This window comes from Ursus americanus, chromosome 2 (assembly GCF_024610735.1).
Source record: "Ursus americanus isolate L20-20 chromosome 2, mUrsAme1.1.p, whole genome shotgun sequence".
NCBI lineage: Eukaryota > Metazoa > Chordata > Mammalia > Carnivora > Ursidae > Ursus > Ursus americanus.
Window position 1 is genome coordinate 67,609,635 of NC_142128.1, and position 26,199 is coordinate 67,635,833.

The following is a 26,199-nucleotide window of genomic DNA, read 5'->3' on the forward strand; positions in this document are numbered from 1 at the left end:
TATTAACTCCAACTGCTTTAGGCTAAATTTGTCTGATTTATTGCAAATTATAAGTTTCAGAATCATTACAGAAGTCTGGGGATTCGGAGCATGACACATTCCGGCCCCCACTCAATTCTTCGGGGCCCCTGACAATGGACTTCACCCGGTTTGACCTCCCAGGCTCTGGGAGCCAGTCTGCACTTGCTCTGGGCTCAGCGGGGCCATCTCCCCCACATCTGCCCTCCCGACTTGCTCCTGAAGAGGGCTATCACCTCCCTGCTCCCAGAAACCCTGCCTAAGGAAGAGAAGGAAGTCTCAGAGCAGGCTCACAGACCAAGGTGAGGGTACAGAAGGAAGCAGCCCCCTGCCCCAGGGGCTGTTTGTCTCCAACAACCAGTCAGGGCTGGGCCTACTGGGAGGCACAGACTGGCTTCATCTGCCCCATCTGTGGGGGTTTTCTTCTTGAGTTTGTGTCCCTGTGTTTACAGTCTCACCTTCTTGGAACAAGGGCCGGAGAGGAATACCTATGTCATTTGCATGACTCGTAGCTTCCCCTGACTCACTGCCCTTGGAGATGAGGAGAGCCACAAGCCTGGGTGCAACACCTTGGCTCTCAAGTCTACATTCACTCCCTTACTATCCACTAAAAATGCTAGACTACACGTTCAAGGGGGTGTCTGCTCCCCTCAAGTTCATTTCCTCTGTCCCTGGCACCTCCCAAGCTCCCAGGTGGATACGATCCCACCACGTTCAGTTGCCCTGCCTCTCACTGGGGGGCCAGGGGCAGCCAAGGACAAGGGTACTCGTCTCTACCACACAGCTGATAGGCTCTTGAGTGGCTGGACAGATTTTTTAGGTTTATTCTTCTTCAGTTACCACGTCAGTTGGACACTGAGGTTCATATTCCTAACCTGGTAAGAATGAACAGTCCTCAGCTATGGCCACCAGGGTCGACCATTCCTGACCATTGTCCGGGGGTGGCCATTGTCTACCTATTTCTTCTTTGGTCTTTAAGTCCTTAAGCCTCCCACCAGAGCGACAAGCTGCTGGGATCTCCCAGGTGTGAACAGCAAACTTTGCCAAATGGAAGCCCAACCTCACCCATTATTTGCACAAAATAAACAATTGTCATCAATGCACTGAGCCTTTCCTAAAATAAATGCTTAGCCTTCGCAATTAAATTACAGATAAGACTTCAATTAATGAATAATGAGTGGTAGTTCTTTAGGGAAATTAGCTTAAATCTGGTCTCCAGTGGAAGTACCTGCAATGAATCAAACCGGGTTATTCAAATGTTACCTAATAATGGACTTCAGGGAATCCTCTAGAACGTAAAGATAAGACTTACTGGGCATTGACATACTGGTTGTCAATGTGTAAATAGGAACTTCTCAGAGGGTTTAGCTAATCAGCGTGAACTGCAGAATGCTTCCAGGACTATCTGTTGCTCCAAGTACTCTTGTTGCTTAGGTATCCAACTTCTCAGGTCATCTATCTGGCAAACTGGAAAACCTTTTCAGTGCTGCCGGTGTAGTAGCCGGTTGGACCACCTGGAGAGGGAGGTGGAGGAGGACAACGGAGGGTGAGAGGAGAGGTGCCCCCTCAAATCGGGTGTCTGTTGCCTGGATAGAACCCTATCACCAACGTGTCTCATCCCTTGGACTTGTCTGAGTCCCCGGCTTCTGGGCTCCAGGCTGGAGCTGAGGCTCCTGGTAGTGCACCGAACCTCAAGGACTGAAGGTTCTGGGTTCGGCTGGGGTCTTGGCTAAGGACCCACAGCCCAGGCCTGGGTGGAAACCCCAAATCTCCACCCTACGGCAATTCTGGCTGTGCCTCAACCCCTAGCCACAGGCAACCACCAGACACAGACTCTGCCTCTCGCTCTGCTTGGAACATTCCTAAGGCAGGCAAAGGAAAGTGTTCTAGGAAAGAAACCTAGAGCCTTCTTTCTTTTCTACAAATGCTGACAGAAACATGATGTTGGGGTCTCATCTCAAGCTCAGAATGTCTACAACTGAACTCACATTTCCATGTACACTTGCTTCTTCCACATTCCCCATCCCAGTGGATGGCAACACCGGAAAACACTTTTCAATCCAAAAAAAGTTTTTCTGGATTCTTTCAGATCTCATCCTGTAGCCAGCTGGTCACCAAGACTGGTCAATTCTACCTTTGGTCATGGAGTGGGTGGGAGGAGACCTCCAGAGGTTTGCAGGCACTAGGCCAGCACCTTCTCTCCTCTGTGTGCCCTTCCTGGGTCACAGGTTGCTTTGTCTGGCTCCCATCCTGTCACCTGTGCCCGTGGACTCTGCCACCCTGTGTCATCAGTGTTTGGGACAGTGGTAGCCTTAGAAAGGATATGGTGTATTATGCTGCTCTCAAGGAGTCCACAAATTAGGTGAGCAGAGAAACAGTCCAAAGAAGATCACAGAAGCCTAGAACCACATGAGTGTGCATTTGGGAGAGAGAGCTGGGGAAAGCTGAGCCGAGGGGCAGAGGCTGGAGCTCACTTAAAACAGAAGCAAATAAGAGAGAGAGAGAGGAGCAAGTAACATTTGGTAGGCAGTCCTGGCATTGGGTCAGAAGTTTTAACATACATACTGTAGCCAGGACAAGGCACTGCAGTCAGAAGACCTAGCTTTGGAACCTACATCTGTCTCTCACCAGCTGTGTGGTCTTAGCCTTACAATTTCCTGTTCTGCAAAACAGCCAAGATAACACACCACAGGGCTGCAAGGATTAAATGAGCTAATACATTGGGCATGCTTAAACGGTATCTGGCACACAACAGTTCCCAGTAAATTTTACTTTATTTAATAATAATCCTCATAAAAACTCTCTGAGATAAGGTTGATTCATTTATTCACTCGAGTGTGCCCATCTAGGGATCCGGAGATCAATAAGACAGACCCAAGGGGCTTCCTCACAGCCCCGTGTGGGAACAGACGAGGAGAAAGACTACATAGCATGGTGGGGTGCAGAGTGCCAGGGAGCAAAGGGCTGTTGCTTATCTAATTCCGCTGGGGAGGGGCTGGTCATGCCTCTCAGGTCATGTTCCAAGTGGGTCTGGAAGGTTCATCGAGGTAAAGGCAAGGCAAGAGGTACTCTCGCTGTCTTCTGGTGTTGGGGCTGGGGGACAGACGTTTCTGAGTTCGGTGGACTCAGACTGGTGAGTGAGGGGGCCAAATTTGGAGCCAAGTCATAGGCAGCCATCACGCCACATGGAGGGGTGGGCCTCTGCTCAACAGGCAGAGGGGGCTGCTGCAGCGTGAGACAAGGGGTGACCTGAGCAGGGGCCGTGCAGGGGGAACAGCCCTGGGAGCCTGGCGAAAGGCCAGCAGGAGGGCAGAGCTGGACCGTGTGAGTAGAAAGGAAGAAGAGGAAGAAGTCGGGCCCAGCAACAGGGTTCCTCACTCCTTTTCCTCAACTCCCTTGGCACGAGCAACCTGGACATGAACCTCTCTGGCAATCCCATGGTTATGTAAGTAAACAGAAGGTTCCCGACCATATGTCTTTAAAACGCGGATGTTTACTTCCCAGAGGAGCGCAGCCCAGAAGACTGTGGAGGAAGCTGGACATGTCAGCGGAGCTCTAAGTTGAAAAGAGAAAAAAGACCAGAGCCATGTGTAGGTTGTCTTAAAACCAGGTTGTTTATTGGCACGTACACACCCACACTCACACTCATCCACACCCACACACCCATCCCTGACACACTGAGCCAGTACAGTACTGAGAAGGGAACCGACGAGATACAGGAGGCTGGTGAGGGCGGGGTCGGGGCACTGGCGACTCTCCAGGTAAAAACTACATCAACTGTGAGGCAAGGGAGACTCCAAGATAACAGCTTTCCATCACTGTACGCACGAGTTCTCCTGCCCGTCAGCTCCCTGCAATACTTCCCAGGATGCCCTCAATAGACCCAGGTACATGGCCAACCACGACAGGGTGAAGGTGCAGAGGAGAAGCTGGGGCTGAACTTCCCACTTGGCTAGTCCATCAAAAGTCCCCTGACGCAGTCAGATGGCCTGATGGTCCCCAACTCCACTAATCTTAGGAATCCGGAGTTTCTCCACAATCTTAACATCCACGACCCAGGGATGGGGGCCTTTTCTCTCCATCCAACTCAGAACGCCGCCAGCTCCACTTGCAGCAGCCTGCCAGCAGGGAGGGCAAGGAACCATGAGGGAGAATCAGAGCGGCTGCTTGCTGCGCCCACGCCCGGGGAGCCCACTCGGCCCCACCATGGGTGGACCTCCTCTCTACTGAAAAACAGCAGAAGGTTCCAAGCCCTGGCATCGCCCCAGGCTCCATCACTCCTTCTGGCCAGGGTGCTCTGACCCACTATCCCACCTGCTAGCCAAGCCCCTGCTCAGAACCCAAGTCGATCAGGTTGCAAACCAGCTGCTCGACCACCTGCAGGATGGCTGGGCGCGGGCGCTTCTCCAGGACATGTGCTCCAGATACTTTTCCTCTCTCTCACTGGGGTCCATCAGCTCACCCTGAACTCGGGTGCCAAACACTTCCAGGCTTTTTGGCAGGATGAAGAAGCGGCTAAGGAGGAGGGGTTTCTTGGGAATGACATTCCGACCAAACCAGGACCTGTATCCCCGAGCCCCAGTTGCCACCATGCTGCTGAGGAAAGCAATGAAAATTATCGAGGCTGGGTGGGTCTCCAGAATTTCTGGAGGAGGCAGTCCCTGCGCACCAAAAGAGCCCTGAACAAGGGGTGGGTGACTTAGGGGCAAGCAGGAGAGTGATGGGCTTCACCAACATTGGATTTCCTGGACCTGGGATCAGACTCACGGAAGGGGAAGCTTTATTTTCTTCCCAAGAGATCAGGAGAAGAGAGCCTCACACTACCTTTTCCCAAATCTGATTTGGAAGTCAATGTATCTTCAATCCATCCATCGTGTATATTCTTAGGGGCTGGATTACTCAAGAGGTGGGGCAGAGGAGGACAGCAAGGGAGGCAAGACTGGGAGCAGAGTGGGCAGTGCATGGGTGGCTCTCTTCTGTCCCAAAGCCAAGACCCCACACGACCCCCCAGCCCGGCCCCAGCAGCAGCTCCACCTTACAGCTGGGGCATTCCGCCAGCCTTTGGGGCTTATGGCTAACACAGGCCATTGGCTCTCCCTCCAGCTGGCCGGCCTACATGTCTCACTGGGCTGGAGGGCTGAGGGTTTCCCCATCCTTAACCTTGGCTCAAAGCTCAGGGGCCCATTTCTCTGATTCTTCCCCAACTCATGTTTGGGATTCATCTTAAGCAAGGGCCTGGAATCACCACCTTAGCCTTCCTCCCCAGCCTCACCATCCTGAGAGAGAATGGGGCTTTCTGCAGCCCCTCCCAGCCGCCAAGGAGGTCCTGGAGACAGGAGCGGCCCTTGTGGGGATGAGGTGGGAAAGGGGTGATGCCGGGTGGGCCGAGGCCAAATGTCAGACAGCCCGGATGTAGGCAGGCACCGGAAGGCCCAACAGCCTGAGCAAGGCAGAGTCTGAAGTGCCGTTTTCTGGGAAGGGCCATCTCCAGTCCTTGGCCCCGCGTGCTGGTCTCTGGTGGAGGTCGCAGTCCAGACCAGGCTAGGTCCAGAAGAAGGACCGTGAAGTCACACCCCGCCCTGGGCTGTTGCTGTCCTGTCCCTTTGGCAGAATCCCAAGCATGGACAACCTGGACACCCAGCCACAGCCACAAGAGACTTACAAAGGACACACGGTGGGACTCAGGGTAATGGGATGCCGAGGGGATGGATGAGTATATTCTGAGATCCAGGGCAACTGGAAAGTCACGGAGGAGACTAGGAGCCGTGAGAGGACGGGGAACGAGCAGGAGGGGCCAGGGCCGGCTGAGCCTGCGAAACACAGCCGGAGGACGCTGGCCCTGGGGGCCGTGGCTAGTCCCGAAAGGCGGAGAGCATGTGTCCGTAGAGATAGTGGGAGCGAGCTGAGAGAGAGAGAGGGAGGGAGAGAGAGAGGAGTTGCGCGGTGAGCTGGGAGTCGTCCCGGGGGCCAGGGGGTGCAGGCGTGAGCGGCGAGCTTGCAAGCGCCAGGCGCCCCGGCGGCAGCGGCGGCAGCGGCGGGGCGGGGGAAGGCCGGGCGGGGGGCGCAGCGCGCGCGAGCAGGGGCCGGCGGCGGCGGGGGGCGTGCGGCCCGGGCCCGGCCCACTTACCCCGCGCCACAGGCACACCCCCGCGAGGGCCGGGGCGGGAGGCGGGGGTCAGCAGGAGTAGGTCCGAACCGTGGAGGGCTCCAGTCTCGGCGCCCCCGCCGTCCCGGCTGGGAGGAGTCGGCGGCCGCGGGAGAACACAGAGCGGCGGTTAGTGCGCGCGCTCCGGGGGCCCGCCCGCCCCGCCGGCCCGGCGGCAGCGTGAGTGCAGCGGCGCGCGCAGGCCCCTCCGGCGGCCCGTCACTCACCCTCCGGCGTGATCTTCTTCGGCGGCGCGGGCGGGGGCTGCAGCGGCCCCAGGCTGGCCACGCGGAAGGCGGCCGGGAGCGTCTCCGCCGAGGCGCCGAGCAGGCCGCCGTGCGGGTCCCGCGGCCGGAAGCGCTTCCTCCAGGACGGCGCGCGCCGGAACACCTTGTCCTCGCCCTGCACGCGACACGCGGAGACCCTCACTCCCTGCCTGCGCGAGGGCCCCCGCGGCCGCTTCTAGGGGTGCCGCTCCCGGCCCGCGCGAAGGCGGGGGCCAAGGTCACCTCCCCTGTCGGACCTTGTCTTTCCCTCTGTAGACGGATCGGGCTGAAGGAGACGACTCCCAGGGGCCCTTGCAGGCTCTGCGACGCCCGGTCTCCAGGTGGGATGGGGTCCCCGCTGGTCCGACCTGTCACCACCCTGCAGCATCCTGCCCAGCCCCGTCATCTCAACCTGGGCGGGGGAGCCCACTGACCTTTCAAGCACTTCCCCCCCAGCCTCGTCCCATGGGAAGTGGGCAGTGCCCCCCCCAACACCTCCTGCCTTCACTCTGGCTTCGGTCCAGGGCGCTGGAAGCGCACCCGGCCACGGAGACCTGGCTGCCATTTTACTAGCTCCGTGTCCCTGCACAAGTTAAGGGACCTCTCTGAGCTTCGGTTTCTGAAAAATGGGAAGAACATTATCCGCCTTTTTCTCAGGCTGCCTACCCCTAATGGGATTAAGTGAGAGCACCTTGTGACAGTGATGGGGCAGGTGGATGGCCCATCAGAGGCAGGTTCCTCCAAAGGCCTCTACCACCTACCAGCTGAGTCTCCAAACTATGTCTGCCAAAGGGCACCCAGAGCCACAATCCTACAGGATGCCCCTCTACACAGTCCTCCCCACCCCACCCGGAAGAGCCCACTTCCACCCTGCTTGGCAGCCATGTCTAATCTCCTGCCACCCTCAAGCCAACCCTGGTGTTCTCAGAACAGGTGCAGGCCGAGAGCTGCCAGAGGAACAAGGGACACTAACCCACCAGTTCTTGCCTCAACAACCCCTCCCAGTCCCAAGACCTAGGGGTTTGCTGCTCATGCCCTGAGGAGGCCAAAGGCTCCTATCACTCTTGGCACCATGCACCTCTGTCCCAGCACCCACCCCAGTATCATTTTTTTCATGTTTTTACAAGATTATTTCATTAAGCTCTCCCTCTCCTTCTCCCTCAACCCCACTCCCTCAACTCTCTCCCTCTCACTTTCAAATTCTATGCTCCACAGGACAGAGACCATGATCTTTTTTGTTCCAACAGGTATATCCCCAAAGGCAGTGCTTGGGAACACAGTAGGCCCTCAATAAATATTTGTTAAATGAATGGATGGCAGCTGGCTTCCTATGCAAGCATCCCATCCGTGAGTTCATCAGCAACTTTCCTCACCACTTTTATCCACTCCATGATCCTGCCCTTAACCTAGCCCAGATTGCTTTCCCTTTCTCTCTCTCTCCCTCCTTTCCTGGTTCCCTCCCTCTCTCTCTCTCTCTCCATTTCCACCTTCAGCCAACCCTAAGACTTGTGTCTGTAGCACTTGTCCCCTAATAGATGTTCTTCCTGCTCCCCTCCTCTTTTTCCTGGAGTCCTGCTCTCCATGTAGGGGGAGAATCAGATGCAACCCTCCAGGGCCTTGGAGCTTGCGAGGGGAAACTGAGAACCAGAATTGACAGAGGAAACACTTCAAGAGATAGCTCAAGGTTGCTGATGGCTGGACAGGAAACAGCCTCCCTGGATCTCTGAACTCCCCTGCAGCAGCACCACCAAATCCCACCTTATTCCCAGCACCTGGCCTTCGACTTTGAGCTTTCTGATAGAACCAGTCCTCTGTAGCCCCACACCTAGCTGCATCCCAGAAATCCCTCTGTGCTGCCAAGATGACATCATCTACTCAATAACCCCACCCCAATGTCTGAAGCCAGAGAAGCTGGCTAGCTCTGCATGCTTCTAGAAGGCAGCAGGATATAGGGGAGAGAATAGGAATCAGAAACACTTGCTCCATCCCTGCTCTGCCACGCATCGGCCTGTGACAGCAGGTAAGTTACCTCTTTGAGCTTAGTTCCTCATCAGTCAGTCCGATGGGATAATAACCCATCCCCCATGATGACTGTTAGCATAAAACGAGATGTCTGTCACCACTGTACTCCTCTGCCTGGGCCAATGCCTGGCCCAGAGTAGGTTCTTCAAAGAATATTTTTGTAAGGATTGAAGGAATAAATAGCTTTCTAACTAGAAAGCACCAGGCTAAGATATACAGACATCATGTGTCTACGCAGCATCAAAGAAAGCCAAGATCCTAGGTGTGGGGGAAGTAAGAGGAGGATGCACATAGCAGGGGCATTGGGAAAACTAAGATCCCGGAGAGTGGGGACAGCTGGTGGGGTCTGGCAATGTATCTCCTTGACGGGAATATGTACACACACATACACATGTATATGACGTGTACGTGTAAATAACACACTCCCAATTTCAAGGAACCTCTGTGAAGAAAATACCCCTCCACAAATTCTGTGTATTCCTGGGTGTGTCCTATCCACCGAGGCAGGGCAGTCACTCCACAAAGGTGGACTTCAGCCTATGAAACCTAACTCAGAAAGACTAATTGATACATAGGTAACACGAATGGTGTCCCAAAAGAGAGGCCCAAAAGTCTAAACAGAGGCATTGGTCGGGGCAGGGGTGTGTAGAAAGGGAAGCTACACAGGCCATGGAGATCAGAAGAAACAGACCTGATTGAAGATGGAGACACTAAAAATAAGTAATCTGGGCTCTTTCTTAACTTGTTTGGAGCCAAGGCAGCCAAGCCTGACCTGACAGGCAAAGGTAGGCGAGGCTGGTGATCGGAAAGTGAGTAGGGAGAAAAGGACGAGGAGGAGGGAAGGGGGAGGAGAGAAGGGGGGAAGAAGAGGAGTGCTGAGGAGGGGCTGCATTCTCAGGAAACAGGTACTTTGGCAGGCATCTCCAATGGGAGCATTACAGCTCAGGACTCAGTCCAGCCTAAACTCAGGGAAAGACCTGACAAAACCCAGGGGAAAAGGCTGGTTTTTCACTGACCAGGGGGACCAGAAGAGGAGAACCTTAACTTGGCTTGAAGGTGACTCAAGAATAGAACTGGAAAAGAAGCAGTGATGATAAACGTCTGGGCCAGGATGTCAAACTGCACGGCCGAACAAGCAAGCAGACCCTTCATTTAAGGACCTCGGCACAACGCGGACCTCCAAACAACCACGCTATGACAGGATGGGAAACCTGAGAAGCAGGCTGGAGTCATGCTCTGCCAAGAGCACTGAGAGATGGGGTCTGAGAAATGAAAAAAAAAAAGGTGTGATCCCAAAGAGATGGCCTTTGGGGGGAACCTCTGATTCTACGTAGTTAGGAGGGTGGCAGGGCACAGAGTTGGAAGGTGCTAGAAGTATAACATATAGGAGCCTTTCGTTTTTGTACAAGGAGTTTCATGGAGACTTCTCTAGGCCTATTGCTAGGCCTGGCCCTGGCCCTCCCCCCCCAACTCTCTGACTTCATCGCCATCCCCTCAGCTCTCCTCTCTCAGGCCACCCCACCAATCATCAGCCAAGGAAGGCGCAACTCATGAATTTCAACCCAACGAAACAATAATGCCCAAATCCAAAGGCCCCTAATTCACAGCCAAGTACTCACATCATCCAGCTTCCGGTCTGTGCCCAAGGCCAACAGGTTGTTGAACTCTCTCTCCATCACCTGGCGTGCCTGGAGTCCACAGGGCGAGAGACGGAGAGATGGGAGGGGTATAGTTAACGACCTCTATGCCATCTTGCTCCCGTTTCCTAGGGGCCCAAGGGCAGAGGTGGGATTTTCAGTGCATTTAACCCGTGAACCCAGTTGCTGCTCCTTCACGCAAACCTCAGGGTCCTCTTGGAAATGAAACTGTAAACCTTAGGATTCTTTCACAAGGAGCACATTAGAAAAATGTAACTTTGTACAAAGTAGGACCATAGAACGCATGGATACGTGGGCTTCATGTATTGGGGGAAAGCCCCACATTCTGTCTATACAGCAAAATCATGCCTTCCTACCTTTCTGGAGCGGTAAATAAGCATGTAGACCATGGAAAATATGGATTTAATTTATTTAGATTAAAGAAACATATTTCATAAGGCTCCACGTCAAAAATTTGAATCAGGAGGACTGCTCAGTCATAGATGTTGGTGGCCCTTAGGCCGACTAGCGCCTTGCAGGCCCTGACTCAGCCTCCCAGGAGCTGAACTCAGCAGGAGAATTGGGAAATGCCAGAAACAACGAAGCTTTCAAAACTGCCATCAGATATTTTTAACCATTGTTGATGAAGAATTCCACCTTGGGTCAGCTCCCACTCCCTCTAATCGCTGGGCTAAATGGACCAGTCAGGAAAACCAGAAAGCTTAGCGAGCACCAGGGAGGTCTCCTGCTGCTCTTCGCAGATGCACTGCTAGCCACAAAACCCGGACACATTTAGAGACAGGAGACCAACGACAGAGAAGAACAAGCCCATTTCTGGGTGGAAAATGTTAACCACAGAGCTTCGTAAGGACCGCCTCTGTCCCTATTGAGAACGTAATATTCTCCTAAGTGATGGGAAAGGAGAAGCACAGTCTATTTCCAAGTATCCAGATGACACCGCTCCTCCGGGTAGTGAGAGGGGAAGCTGACACTAACCTCGGAAACGTCTCCCCAAGCCGTGGGAGCGGCAAGAAAGCAGAGGAGGTCGGAGATGGGCACACACAGAAAAACCGCATGGGGGGCACGGGATCTCAGCGCTTCTCAGAGAACAGGGCATCTGTGCTCTCCGTTCTAACTGGTCAGAGGGGTCACCGCAGCGGGCCCATGGGACACACTGGCCCTGCGTGATGCCCAACACCCCCAAAAGACCAACACGCCACCCAGAATTACGAGGCCACACAGCCTACCCTCACACAAGCCAACACGCATCTGCTCCCGGAATAGCTTGTGTGGCTCTAGCGGCTGAATTTCAAGGCACCTGACAGCTGCACACAGTCCAGACGAGGGCGGCTAAAATGATCAGGGCACGGAGGCGCGTCTATATGAGGAAAGCCTAAAAGAATTAAGACCACTGTGTCTGGAGTGACAAAGGCTTGGGCCCCAAGGCAACACAATCAGAGTTGATGAAATGAGAAAGGTGAGGCTGGGTCAAACCCAGCTAGTGCCCTTCCTTCCCCAGCGGGAGCCTGACGGGGGCACGTTGGGGACAAATAAAATCAGGAAGTTCTTTGCACAACAGGTAGTACTCCTAGAGTCCATTACCCACAGGAAGCTAGAACGGCCAAACGTATAAATAGGTTCAAGAGAGTTTAGATATAGTCTCGGATGACAGCTCCATAGTAATTATGAAATGTAATTTAAGGAGATGTCTCATCTTTTGAGCTGTTGACAGGGAGACAAAGCCCTGGCACGGAGAGGCTCTGGGCTGTGTTATTTGGTATATTTAGTTTTCTCAAGCCTGGGAGCCCAGGAACAGATCCTTAGGATGGGAGACAAAGGAGACAGGGGGCTCTCTGATCCCCTCAGACCCCAAGGCTAGTTCTCCTCTAAGAAAAGTCGGGTCACAAAAGCAGAGTGAGGAAAAGGCAGCCGCAGAGTCTCAAATGTGAAGATGGGGTTGGGAGAGGGAGGGGGTGCCCACGGCAGGGAGGGGATGAATGCAGTATTGTGGGCCTGGGCTGGGTGTGCTCTCTACGTGAAGGACCCTGGTTCCCTAGGCGGCTTGGTTGTGCACTGGGACCACTTGGAGGTTTGAGGACATGGTGATTCCCCTCTGAGACAGGCCCTCAAACAGTCCCCCAACAAATCCATAAACCCATGTGTGTGAGCGGGAGAGAGCTGGAGAGTGGGGCAGAGGGGGGGCCTGAGATTGAGGCTGACTGATGACAAGGATGCCCACCTGGGTATTCTGCGTGGGGATCTGGAGGACCAGGGCCAGCGTGTTGTGGTCAAAGTTCTCATCCAGGGCCAGCAGGGCACCATGCACGCCGCTCTCCTGCAGGTTTCCTGCATAATCCCGCAGCCCAATGGACTGGACCCAGTGAACCACCTGGTCGTTGGTCCAGACGAGCACATCTGGAGGGCAGAACAAGGAAAGGGGCAGGAAGAGGCAAGAGGTTTGGCCACGACCCCTCCGGGGACAGAAACGGGGCTCCCTGGACCCAGAGCACCAGTCTGCCCTGCATTCTGTCTTCTGTCTCCCTGGCACCTGGGCTCCTGGAGAACCAGCCCCGCTTCCCTCCAGCCCTGCCAGCCGATAGGATTCAAGGCCAGGCCAGCAGGCTCCTGGTGTTCCTCCCAGGGCCCTTGCCTAGGCCCTCTCCTGCCCCCAGGCTGGAATGGTCCTCTTATTTTTCCACCTTCGAAGAGTCTCCTAAGACTTGTCTCTTTTCTGCCCAATACCACCCCGATCACCAAGTTCCACGAGCCCTTTCCCATGCCAGTCTCTAGCACTGTTCTAGGGGATTCACTGCATTTGTCCAGTTGGTGGCCACTGTCGGGGTGGGGTTACAGCTGACTGGGCAGGGACTATTTCTTCTCCACCGGGATGGCAACGTGCTTTGAGCATGGACTATGTCTCCCTCATCACACAGCCTGGGGCTGTGTCTTCCCTCTCAGGTTTGGAGCTTCCCTGAGGCACAGAACGCCTCCTCTCCCCGCCACTCACCCAGGACAGGGAACAGTGAGGTAGGGGCCTGCTCCCTCCAGGCTGCTCCCATCCCTTTAGTGGAGGCCTGCTGAGCTTGACCAGCTTACCCTTGATCTCGTGCTGGCTTTCCTCCCGCCTTTTCTCCAGCTCTTTCCGGTCATAATTCAGCCTCTTCAGACACATGATGCCGTACTGAAGACTGGTTCTGCAGGCACACCGCGCCCCCTGAGCCAGAGTCTCAGTGGGGCCACGCTCCTGCCACCTCTGCCCCACATCCAACACCAGCCATAGCACGTCCAGGCCTACATCTCCCAGCTCAAAGAGCCCCCCAGCCCACTCATGCTTCTCCTTCTCCCAGGGCTTGCATGTGACCCAGCCCGAGGCTACTTCCCCTCCTCTGCCCACCCCTGTGTCTTCCCTCTCGGCCAGGGTATGGGTCTGACTGATGGAAGGAAAGTTCTCTAGATGAAGCAACGGCCCCTCACTCTCTAGACACTGGAATGACCCTACAGATCTCTGACCCATACAGATAGGACCCTACAGAAGGAGCCTTACAGATATTTCCTTGATTCCTATTTCCCTCAGAGTCCTTCCAATGACCTGCACAGGCTACACGATTTGCCCTTGTACACTGACCCCTCTGTTCTTCCTCAAACACAGCAGGCACACTATGCCTGCCTATGTGCCTCAGGGCCTTTGTACTAGCTGCTCCCTCTGCCTGGAACACTCCTCCCCCAATCTGTTGCATGGCTCATCCCCTGTCTCCTTTAAGTCTTTGCTCAAATGTCATCTTCTCAATTCAATGGTCACCTTGTCCACCTGATTTAAATTGCAACATCACCATCACCACCACAGCCCATACCCTCAACCCCCCTTATCCTGGTCTTATTTTTTTCCTAGCACTTTTTATCTGTTAATATACTGTATATATATTATATATATATAATATATATATATATTATATATATTATATATATTATATATATATTTATATATAGTATGTTATATATATTATATATAATATATATATAGTATAGATAGATGGATGAATGAATAGATGGATGGATAGATAGATAGATAGATAGATAGATAGGTAGATAGATAGTTCCTTGTCTGTCTCTCCCAGTTAGAATGTAAACTCCATGAGGGCAACTTTGCTTTGTTCACTGATACACCTCAAACCTCTAGAATAGTGCACGGCACATAGTAAACACCATAAATGCTTAATGAATGAAATGAAGTGGTTCATAGAAAGCACTAAAAGTACTTAAACAGTACCAGGTGCAGATTAAGCATTCAATAAATAATAACAAGCCAGGCCAAGAACCACAGAATCTGCAGGTTAGAGGGGACCCCATGGGCCACCAGTCCAAGCTCCCATCTCATGCAGGCGTCCCCTGTGTAACATCCTTCTGAGCAGTGTGAGCGCCTGTGCGCAGCCCCTCTGAGACAGGGAGCTCACTACCTCTCGAGACAGCTCATCCCACCTTTCATTAGAGCGTTCTTCCTTCACTTGAACGTTGCTTGTCATTCAGCCTCTCTGGGTTTTGTCATCTATCAAATGCAGGAATAGACATTCCCTCCCAACTCTATTATTGAGGCCATTGCCTTGTGAAATCAAATTATGCTGCCTGCTCCCTCCTTCTCTCCCCTCAGCTCTACCCAGGCAGCCCTGCTTCCTAGAACAATCCCTCACAGCTCACAGACACCACTTCTAGGAACTCTTTTCTGGCCCAAGGCAACGAGTCATTGCTCAAGCCACTGGTTTAAGCCTTGGTCCTCTGGAGGCGGCAGGACCACACACACCTCCTGACTGGAAAGGCCTCCTGTCTACTTTTGATCTCACTTGCTATCATATTCTGTCCAGTTCCTAGGTCTTTCAAAGCTGTTGCGTAGCATAGCAGAAATTTAAGCCAGACAACCCGGGTCTGAACGGCAGCTGTGCCACTTCCCAGGCTGGCGGCCCTCAGCCCCTGGAGATGAGGCCAGCCCTCCCCTGCAGGGCTGCCACGAGCATCACAGGTGATCACGCATGGAAGGGCTCGCCCGAGCCCCTGGAGCACCCGGGCCTCCAGGCACGCAGCAATGGTACCACCATCAGGAGGACATTGCCAATCACTGTGTGTGCTGGTTCTCCTGTCAAACAGCTGGTTCTCTAGGAGAGCCGCTCGAGAGGACACGATGCCCCAAGGAAAAGAGCTTGGAGTTCGATGTCGAGAACGAAAGATGTTGGCCCCATTCCATAACCACCCGGCTGAGTGACCTGGTGGCACTCGGTCTCTGTTGGGCTTGTTTTCCTCACTAAAAGGAGGGTTTTTAAATATCTTTTGCCATAAAAAATTATGATTTAAAAGAATTTTTAAAGACATAAGGGCATGCTTGTGAAATGTTATGTGGAATAAAAGCAGGTGTATATGTAGTTGGGGTAAGCAACAGGGAAATGCTTCAGAAACCCTGAGACACTCCAGGCTTCCAACTGAATCTGGAACTGAATCTGGTGCAGGCTGAGACTCTCCTCGGGCCTGAGCAGAGGGTCACCAGGAGGACCTCCAGAATGCGGGGTGGGGCCAGCTGACTGATTCCCCTTGCCAACCAGGCACATCCCAGCTTGGCAGGGGCGTAGCCCTTCCCTCCCCAGCCTATCAATCGCTGAGGAGGGGACAGGTGCAGCCAGGCCTGGCAGCCTCCAGGACAGAGACAAAAGATTCCCTTTCAGCCCTGGGAAGGGGTGGGGGATTGCCGAGGGAGGTCAGAGTAGGGAGTTCCAGCATCACAGGCTCTGCGCTGTGGTGACAACAGGGCTGGACTCCGGTCAGGAGACGTGCACTGGGCTGCCATCCCTGATGCTCCTTCCTGTGCCTCAGTTTCCTCCCCCATAAAAATGGGGAAGCTAGCTAGATCCCTTCCAAATTGAACCTTCTGTGGTTTATGAGTCACAGAGACCAAGAGACGTCCGCAGAGCCCCAAGAGAACCTTGAAAAGCTACACATGCCCAGCCCCAACATTCGTCACACTATCCTCTCATTCTCCTGGGTCTGAACGCCAGCTGTGCCACTTTCCAGCTCAGTGGCACTCAAAATATGGGAGATGGGGTCATACATCTCCTGCAGGGCATTTCCTGCAGGGCGACCCGTGGACATTAAAGGTAAAAAAGACAAAGAACCTGGCTCAAACAGCAGCCTGTGTGATTTGAAGCTAGATGTTAAAAAGCCTCCCTAAGGACTGTTGACCCCTGGAATGTGACCACCCACCCTGCCCCCCAGCCCAAGTGCCTCCTGCAGTCAAGCAGATAACACAGTGAGTGAAGCTCCGGGATCTGGAGACTGTGCCCACCTGTCGTAGGAGGGGGACGCCACCAGCTCCAGCTGGCTGTCTCCATGCTGCAATGTGTCAACAGATCTTCCAAGTTTTTTAAGAGAAGCCAGACACCCAGAATTTTGTGTAAAATTTCCTAGTGTTTAAATACTGGCAACAAAATTCATAATCTTTAAAATACCGTGTCAGCCAAACAAAACACAATTGTGGGGCCAAATTCTGCCCACGGGCTGCCAGTTGGAGACCTCCGCGGCAGACACGTGGGAACAGAAGACCTTTTCAGCAAGGGGGAGGAGACACTTGGATGGCATCCTGTACCGAAGGGCGTGGGTTCAAAGCTGAGCGGCTCAGATCTGCGATGGAGGCAGGACAAGGGCCCAGAAAGACCTTTCCTCTCAACTTGGAAGGAATTAGACACCGAAACGGGACACTGGTTTCCGTTTAAGGCTTCCCAGGGTAAAGAGAGAAACTTCAGCAAGCCCAAAGGCAAAGACACGAAATGCAGACCTAGCAGGGAAATCTCCAAGAATGTGAAGCTAAGGAAGAATGACTTTCTGAGTCTTAAGGGCTGGAGGTGAGAGGGCCGAATCCTCCCCCAAAATGCAGGATGAGACGAGGCTCCGGCTTTCGCAAGGGGGAGACCCGTTAGCGCCCACAGGGGCCACACAAGCAGCCGGGGGCACCTGTATTGGTGCAGACGGAGCCCCAGGGCTGGGGGAGACCCGCGGCGCGCTCCAGCCTTGCTCACCGGTGGAAACTGTCCACCATCTTCAAGTGCACCCGCAGGTCCTTCTTGGTGAGGTGGTCCAGCATGCGAGCGTCCACCAGGCACTCCATGAAGTAGCTGCGGTACTGGGGGAGCCCCAGGCTGGGCAGCCATTCGTTCCCGATCCACTCGTGATTCATGTCCCCATAGGCCAGGGTCTGCGGGAACAAGGGAGAGCGGCCATAGGGGGGCAGGCAGGGCCAGCCGGCTGCAGCTGGCATATCCGGTGGAGAGAAACATCCCTCCATCCGCCGTGGCAGCTGAGTTTCACTAAGAAGCTGGGCGTGGTAGGAGGTGGGGGTTTTAAATGGCACTTTTTAAGATCTCAGAATGATATGGTTCCACTCACGGATCAATTATCTACACTAATGAACAGAAGCAACTATCCAGGCAGCAGATAATACGAAGTCCTTCCTGTCGACTCAGGAATGCATTTGTGGTGTTGTGTGGCCGACCTGCCTTCCTGGTTCTCCGCCGGCCTCAAGCCCACTGAGCCCAGGGGACAGGCCGAGTTACAGAGGACTGCAGAGTAGGGGGGAAAAAAACTCACTTGGGAAACTGGCCTCCCACATCTATCAGAGAGTTACAGACGGACTGAAGAAGTCAAAAGCCGCAGGTGACGGCCTGCACCTGAAGCTCTCAGCACTCTAAGCTCTGGCGTCCACTCCAGGAATTTACAGGGCCCTGTTTGCAGCTTTTTCCAGCACCCTACGCACACCCCCGGCCAAACCCCCTCACGCAGCCCCCCCCCCGCCCCACCCCGCTACTCACACCCCCCACCTGCACTTCCATACACACATACCCTTCGTCGCACCCCCCTACGTGGACTCCCCCCCCCTGCCTGACCCCCCTACGCACAACCCTGGCTGCACTCCCCTACGTGGACTCCCCCACCTGCCCCCCCACACTTCTGGCCACCCCACTCCGCGTACCCCTGGCCATCCCCCCTACGCACCCCTCCCACCCCTCCACCCGCTCTGTTGTCACCTCCTGCCAACAGCAGGGACTTCTCTGGCCACCTATCCTTAGAAACACTGTAGAAACAGCACCCCTCTGTCACTCTGGTTCCTTACCCTACTTCATTTTTTTTAGACTGAAGCACTGATTTTATCTTTTAAAACAAAATCATTATACATATTAAAATAAATGTGGCATAGGTTTGTTATTAAGCACGAAGAGGAAGTTAACGTCGATGGACACCAACCACGCCATCCCATGGCTGTGTCGGCCCCTCGCTCGACTTCCCCGTCCCATCCCCTGCTGCCCCTCCACAGGTAACCGTTATGCTGAGTGTGCTATCAGGCCCTTGCTGGAAAAGATGTTTTTACAGTTTTTAGAATCACCAATGTGCAGTCCTCTAAAAAATATATTATTAAGTTTTCTTGTTTTTGAGTTTTAGTATAAAATTTTATGAATCTTTTGGGCTTAGATTTTGCACTTAATATTTCTAAATTTCATCCATTTCCTCTGCTGAAGCTTTCACTGTGTAAAAATACTATGACTAATCTGTCTGGGACCTGGTTGGGTTTCCCTAGAAGAACCCACAGTGCGGCTCCACGGCACTTAGAGCCACATGACATAGCGGTCATGGATGTGTTTACGTGTTTACTGCCTGTCTCGCCCCTAGAATATAAGGGAGAGTGCTTAGTTTGTCCACTTCTGTATCCAGAGAGCCTAGAAAGGCCTGATACCTAGGAGCTGTGCAATAAATATTTGCCCACTAAGTGAATGAGTAAAAGGTCTTTGCCCAGCTCACCAGGGGTGACCCCTGAGAGGGATGGGGTGAGGAAGAGGATTCGTACCAATCTCAGTCTCATTATTACTGGGAAGAGAGGGGGAGGTAGGTGTGCTGGGGGCACAGCCCTCTAGGGCTCCCCATCTGCCATCCTGAGAAACCAGAACAAGTAGCTAGAGGGGAATGAGGAGGAAGGGGGCTTCAATGGGAGGAGAAAACCCATCCAGGGCTTTTCATGGGAAGAGGAACATAAATAGACTGAGGAACATAAATAGAGGAACATAAATAGACAGGAAGTTCTGTTGGACAGAGAGCCCATTGGGAAAATACTGTCCCGAACTCCTGAGAGGTGGTTCTAGACAGAGCAGGGGGTCTTACCTGAGCCCAGCTGCCCTCCTCACTGTCCTAGCAGGAACGAGTGCAGCGTGTCAGGGGAAACAGGCAAAGTCAAGAAACCTGGAAGCACCCACCCCAGGCCCCATCAAGCAGAGGGAGCAGACACCCCAGTGGCTGGGAGGGTGACTAGGGAGAGCTTGTTGGGATGGTCAAGAGAGAACACAAGGCTGGTGCGTGTGTCTGTGTTTGCACTGAGGGGGGAGCACATGTGTGTGTGGCAAAAACACACTCCCACACCTCGCAGGCTTGGCTGGGAGCCCCCCAAGGGGCCAGGCTCTCCCATACCCTGGTCCGCCACCAAGCCTCAAGCACAAGGGCAAGGACTCCATGGCTTCAGGCCCAGAGCAGGGCAAAGTACTCCCCACTCCCAAGGCCAGCTCTTCTCCACTGCAGCACACCAGTGGCCTAGGGTGAGCTCGGGACCCCCTGAGACGGATCCCCCAGCACACACAGACTGTCCTCGTTCCCACTCCTTTCCCACCAACCCACCATCCTGAGAACAGAACCCAACACATCAGGGATACCAATCTCATATTAGACCGACTGCAACCCCCTCTGACTTCCCACCACCTTCCCCTCATCCTCATGGGGGTCATCAGTCCCAACCCCAGGCCCAAGACCCAGGGCCAGACTCACTGTTTTAGTGGGTGTTGCCAGAGTTTCCATCTCTTCATGGGTGACCCAGACATTCCCGGAAGACTGTAGGCACAGAGGAAACCTAGCTGGTCCTGCGTGTGGGTCCCCAAGATTCCCTTGAGGCTGAGAACCCCAAGGACAAGGACAAACATCCCTTCCCCCGAGTCCTCCCACAGGCCCAGCCCCGAGCCCTGCATACTGTGCTCTGAGCAGCTCCCCGTATCACTGTAGGCGCACTGCTCAGCACAGTGCCTGGCACCTAGAAATGCTCAACAAATGTTTCCTGAATGAGTATGAATGAATGGTGCAGATCTGGAACATGGGCTGATCCCCATCAAAGAGATGGATGGCAGTGAAAGATTTTACCCAGAGGGTCCATGGACTAGTCTACATTCTGATGGAGAGGTTGGAGGACGAGGACAGAAGTCACAAATGCCCTACTCCTCGCCTCGCAGAGTCTGGCAACAACAGAGAACCCCCAGAAGCCCTGTCCTTGGAAACTCTGCCCGGAGATCTGCCATTGTTGGCAGTGTAGGGATAGGGAGATGGGGCCCACTGGTGGTATGTGAAGGCAGGAAACGAGGCTTCTAGAGTCCTCCTGGAATCAATGTCAGCCCCTCCTGGAGAGCAGGTGGAGCCCTTTGAGGGACTGGAAGGGGCAGGAATCCACACTACCATCTTCCCAAAGACCAATGGAAAACTGCAAATACTATTCCAGGACTTCGGAAAATGTCGTGGGTGAGGGAGAGGGCACTCACAGTCCTGGAGGTGGGCGGGGCGGAGGGGCTGGTCAGCGACACCATCTCCTGGATGGCCAGCCGGAGCTTGAGCCGGTGCAGGGCGTTGCTGATGCCGATCTCACGCTGGATCTCTGTGTCCGACAGGGCCGACATGATGGCACCGCTCTTGACGTTGGCCCGGCAGGCTGCCACGTACCAGGCAGGCATCCCCACCCAGAGCTGCAGATACGGGCACAGGAGGTAAGTTCAGCCCCTTCCCCAAGATCTGGGCCTCGCCGCCAAGAGCTTGACAATATCAACGAGCAAGGGCCAGGCCTCATGCATGGTCTCAAAAGAGCAAACGCAGAGCAGAAGAATTCAGAAATATAGAGATGACAACCACCAAATGCCTCGCTTTCCCATTTTACAGAAGGAAAATCTAAGGCCTGAGGATGTGAGGGGATTTTCCCAACATCACATGGGTGATTAGCTCCTGGGGATAGCCTACCGGGGGTGTCAAATTGCCTGTGAAAGCCTTATGGCTCGGTGATGCTTAGTTCCCCTCACCCAAACCAAGCTACCCGTGAGGCATCAGCGGTAAGTAACATCAGTTCTGCCCTCCACAGTAACTGGTACATGCATTTGCTGGGGAAGGGAGCGGGGCTAAATGCTAGGCATGCCACGCGTGTACTTGGCAGGAGAGAAACAGGCTGGGAAAGTTCCAGGGACACTACCCCTCTACCTACCCTCATCCCACCCTGCACATCCCACCCTGCACATCCTTCCCACCAGTCCCCTGAGTAGACTGCCTTTGCCTAGGCTTACCTCCAGCCAGGAGACCACAGTAGGGCCATCCCACTGGGCAAAAGGCATTCCTTTTCTGCGGGCATCTTCAAGCAGCTGGTGTCTTATGGGAAGAGGAACAATAGACTCACTAGTCTCCTTTTCTCCCAACCCTGCTTACTCCTGGGACCACGGACTGTGCTAAGTGGGACTCCCACAACCCGACTCCCCACCACTGGACTGCCACCCCTACTCCGTGCCTGAAGCGGTATGATGCCAAGACATGGGGCAGGACTCCTCTCCATCCCCAGAGGGCAAGGGTCTCTGACTTTGTTTGCACATGGCCTGACCCATAGACATTTCAGTCTGCTCTGCCAGAGACCCATAGGTCCTGGGTCACCTTCTCACAGCCCCCCAGCCTCCTTCTCTCTTGGGTCATCTCAAGAACCACCTCTCAGTCCCTGCTGTGCCTAGGCAGACCAGGCCAACTCAGTTCAGAAAGGGCCCTGCTCCAGCTCTGGCTGCCTGAGCTCATTCCCATGGCACCTAGAAACGTGCAGTCCCACGGCAGGCCAAGGGAAGGACAGTGGACGAGGGGTTGGGTGGACCCCTGGCAGAGCCTGGCCTGTGGCTCTTACTTCTTCTTCAGCCGCCGGTCCTTCTCTGCCTGGGTCCCCAGCTTGGCAGGCACCATGGGCTCCTGCAGACCAAGCTCGGAGTCTGTTAGCAGAACTAGAAGGGAAGAGACAGCATGTGAGCCAGGCCCTCTCCTCCTCCCTTCGCCTGGACAAGGATTGGAGAGCAGGCCCACAGGAGGCTCCACAGTGTTTAACAACCCAGGAGGCCTGATGAGACCGTCCACTCTTCCTGGAACCTCGGCTCATTGTCCCTACATCCAGGCGGCCCCACAGCAGCATCAAACCGGTCACCCAGCCCAGAGAGTCTCCCCCGGGGAGCCTCAGCCCTGGAAGCATTTTCCAACCAGATGGACCGAGGTTGTCCTACCCGTCCAGCAGCAGAGTCCTAGACAGAACATAGCTGTCCTCCAAACCAAGGTGCAAAGGAAACCTGGAGAGCCAGATGTGAGTGGGCCCTGGGCCAGAGAGGGTTACCCTGACCCAGCTGGGGTGCAAAGATGGGCACACCGAGAGACATGGCCTCGGCCTCTTTCTCAGGGAGCACACACGCACGAACCACACGAGGAAACATTCCCAACCCGGTCGTCTTCTCTTAAGGGTCTCCTGAACGGACGCCAGACCCCCATAGGAGTTCATGGCGGCGCCACATCTTAGAACTCATTAAGTTCCGGTCACTCGGCACCATGCAGCTGGCAGTAGGTGTGGGCATTCCAGAAAACGAGGTGAGATGCTGTCTTGGGGTTAGGCGCCGCTGTGGTGCAGGGAGCGTAGAAAATCCTTCCCACAGAATACCTCTTCCACAGACCAGACCTTCTCAGCTCCCTCCCAGCCCCATCTGTGCCAGCTCCACCACTCCCTGCACCGCTGGGGGCTGGGGGCTGGGGCAGGGGGCTGCTCCTCATTCCCCACCCAGGCGAGAGGTGTCTGCCTTCCCTCCTCCTCCTCACTTGGCTAGCTAGCTTCTGATTCACACCTTCTCCGAGGTGCAGAAGGTCTAATTATGCCTTTGGGTTCAAAGGTTCCTTTCTTCCCGTTGATCAGGCCCTCCCCCCTGCACCGGTTGTCAAGGCTCCCGCTGCCTGGGGAGAATTTCTCAAGGCCCTTCTGAGCTGACCCCAGCCTCGGGTCCACAGCCACCTCCTCCACGCCTCCCACCCTCTTTCTCCCCCACTCTGAATAGACTCACTGCATACAGAGCTCCTGCACCCAGAGCCTGCCTCTCCCAGATCCTCAGGCCCCTCACACACAACTCTTCTTGGTTTGGCTATTTCTTACTTAGCCTTCCGGCTTCAGCCCAGCTGCTGCCTGGCAGAGGAAGCCACTGCTGGCATCCCTAACACTCCATGACTGAGTTCTGCGTTCCAGAAACACCTGAAGCATGTTGCTATCATTACTGTTCCGGAATCATCTCTATTTTTTTTTCCTTTCCCTGAGACACTGAGCTCCTTGAGGGAATGACCTATTGTTCCAACACCCAACACACACCTTGTATACAGTAGTTACTCAATAAATGTCTGTTGAACAAATGGCTGAATAGATGAGGGAAAGAGGAGGAAGGGAGGGGAGGAAGGAAAGGAAAGCAGGAATGGGGGAAGGAGGATGAACACGGCTGACATTTATTGCGTGCCCACCAGGTGCCAAGCACACACAGCAGTGGTAATGCTACTGCAGCCCAAGCATTTACACGAATATACTATCTATGAAGCCATCAATAGGCATTATGGTATGCTGCGTCCCGGAGGCCAGATGTGCTAGAAATAAGTTCTAATCAAGAACTGACTCTCCTCCAGAAAGAACCCAGAGATTCCTCCTGAAGGTCCGGAGCACGGTACCTCAGAAAAACCTCGAAACTGCAAGAAACCTCAGAGGGCCAACCTCTTGCTCGGTACAGGAGTCGCTTCCACAGGATTCTAAGTGAATCACCACCCACCTGCAGCCTGACGCTCCTCGTGGCGGGAGCCCGTGGCACCTGAGACAGCCCGTGGCACTGTGCCACAGCTTTAACCCAGAACCACTGCCTCTCCTCTCCGGAGCCAAAATCGGCCTGACTATGGCTTCCACCCACTGGCCCCTGGGAGGCAGGCGGGGAAGGCTGGATCCCAGGACTCCCTCCTGCTCTGGGCCCTCTACTTGCACCCATTCGCTAGGAAGTGGACAGACACCATGGCCCGTGGCTCCATCCCGGCTCAGCTGGATTAGCCGGCCCTTCTCCTTCTTCCCAAACAGGCGGCCGATGGACGACTTGATGCCCTTGCGCTTGGCGCCCTTGTGCAAGGAGTCCTGGCTGCTGTTGCTGCTGCTCGGGTTGCTGCCTTGATCCTCCAAAGCACTACGGGATGACAGCCGGCGGGGGTGGAATGAAAAGAAACATGCTTTCATTATAACAGGACACCTGGAAGTGAGACCTCAGGAAGAACTTACAGTAAGTGTCAGAGGTGGGGGGGAGGGGTATGATCAGAGCCGGTGACCAAAGGAGGCATGGGAATGTCCTTCCCTGACGGTGTTTCAGAGAAGTGACATGTTCAGACACCCAGACAGGTGAGACTCTGTCCCTCCAGAGGCGGGGGAGGGATGAGATGACGTTGGAGGTAGAGGGACTCAAGGTGGGGCCTGTGCCACTTACCTTTTGCCTTCTTCCTGGCTCAGGGCTGGATGGCCAAGCTTCTCTAGCCGCAGCGTCCTGGGTGAGGAAGGAGGAGAAGTCTCACATTTTATGGTGGCTTTATCCTCTCGGTTCTCTTCCCGAGACACTGGCGACTGAACAGACAGTGGAGCCGTCAGGGGATAGAGGGAGAGATCTGGGGCCTGCCTACCCAGCCCAGACGAGGCACAGGAGTTCGGAGAAATGCAGTGGGAAGCCTGGGGGTGTCTCTGAGCCCAGACTCCAACTCAAGGGCCCAGGGAAGAGAAGCCAAAAGGGAAGGGCCTGGGAGGATTCACCCGTTAGTACCTGGGTCATTGGGCAGCACTCACCAGCAGCTTCCTCCTATGCTTTCTTAAGTCACTGGGCTGGAAGAGAGAGTGAAGGGTGAGCTCAGAGTCACCCTCCAGATGCCCGAAAGTCAACCCCAAGGGGAGCCCGGTGGTCTTAGGAGAAGATAGGATTCAGTGCCTCACATTGGAGGCCTGGAGAGAATACCACAGCAGAAAAAATGCTGGCCTGGAAAAAGAAGTCAGGGCTACCTCTGGAAGACAGGGAGAGGTAGGGGCAGGAGGTGAGTTTCTTAAGCATGCCGTGCTTATTCAAGAGAGAGGGTTGAGGAAGACATGACAGGCCCTTGCCAATCCCAGAAGGGCTTGTTGGAGGCCTGACGTGCTGGGAAGAGGATGCCAGGCCCAGCTGAGGAAGAGTGAGCCCTCCCAAGCCTTCGCAGCAACCCTCAGCCAGCCCCCAAAGCGGAGCCCAGAGCTGACGAGGGCCGTTCATCAACTGCCCCAAGACTCTCACCAGGGTCATGACCCCCATTCGGTCCAGGTCCTGGGCAGCACTGCGGGAGGTAAGCTTAGGCGTGGAGCGGCCGCTGAGCGGAGGCGACGCACTGGCCAGCGACAGGGCCGTCAGAGAGGTGGGGATGGAACTGCGTTTGCGCAGCTGGGTCAGGTTGAGGGCCTCCATGCTGCCACTGGTCACCCGAGTCTCGATCTCCTCAGCACGCAGCTCCGTGGACTCCTTCTCTTCCTGGATCATCCTGGGAGGGAGGCAAAACCAGACCTTATGTTGGCCCCAGCAAGGCCCAGCAGGAGGCGGGTGCCGGCACCACTCTCCCCACCCCGGGACCCCAGGCAGCAGGCAATGCCCAGGGGGACCCCGCACTGCTTCTGGCCTCGATGGGACGTGCAAGGCCTCGCGGACACAGCTCGGTCTTCCCACTGCAGCTCAGAAACATTTCTCTCTCTGTCTTGTTAGCTGATTTCATGTAACAGAACTCCCCAGCTCAGCAAAAGCAGTTGCTGGGAAAGGAGGCATTTAGTCAGTGGGAGACGAACCATCCTGGAAGGCAGAACTCTGGACCTACCACTGACTACGCGGGCCACCTGGAGTCAGACTCCCGGGCCTCGTTTTCCCCCTCTGCCCAAAGTCAAGAGGGGTCCAAATCAGCAGTCCCCAAACCCAGGTCCTTTAACTGACGTTGA

General features: G+C 54.7%; 1 protein-coding gene across 6 annotated transcripts in view; it reads right to left on the reverse strand.

Moving 5' to 3' along the window:
* Positions 1-3,609: 3,609 nt before the first annotated feature.
* The window catches only part of PPFIA4 (PPFI scaffold protein A4), a 49,713-nt gene continuing 27,123 nt past the window's right edge, over positions 3,610-26,199 (reverse strand). For 3 of the 6 annotated variants that reach the window (XM_087857039.1, XM_087857042.1, XM_087857036.1), the window contains exons 16-31: positions 25,514-25,754; positions 25,039-25,074; positions 24,689-24,822; positions 24,228-24,394; positions 22,066-22,159; positions 21,470-21,551; positions 20,684-20,884; positions 19,926-19,988; positions 19,272-19,298; positions 17,141-17,316; positions 13,185-13,282; positions 12,328-12,503; positions 10,071-10,139; positions 6,391-6,565; positions 6,146-6,252; positions 3,610-5,920 (exon numbers count right to left, since the gene is read on the reverse strand). In XM_087857039.1, the coding sequence (XP_087713165.1) occupies positions 6,194-6,252; positions 6,391-6,565; positions 10,071-10,139; positions 12,328-12,503; positions 13,185-13,282; positions 17,141-17,316; positions 19,272-19,298; positions 19,926-19,988; positions 20,684-20,884; positions 21,470-21,551; positions 22,066-22,159; positions 24,228-24,394; positions 24,689-24,822; positions 25,039-25,074; positions 25,514-25,754 (1,798 nt within the window). In that variant the 3' untranslated portion in view covers positions 3,610-5,920; positions 6,146-6,193. The remainder of the gene's footprint in view (positions 5,921-6,145; positions 6,253-6,390; positions 6,566-10,070; positions 10,140-12,327; positions 12,504-13,184; positions 13,283-17,140; positions 17,317-19,271; positions 19,299-19,925; positions 19,989-20,683; positions 20,885-21,469; positions 21,552-22,065; positions 22,160-24,227; positions 24,395-24,688; positions 24,823-25,038; positions 25,075-25,513; positions 25,755-26,199) is intronic. The other 3 variants (XM_087857046.1, XM_087857043.1, XM_087857050.1) reach the window with 3 other exon arrangements.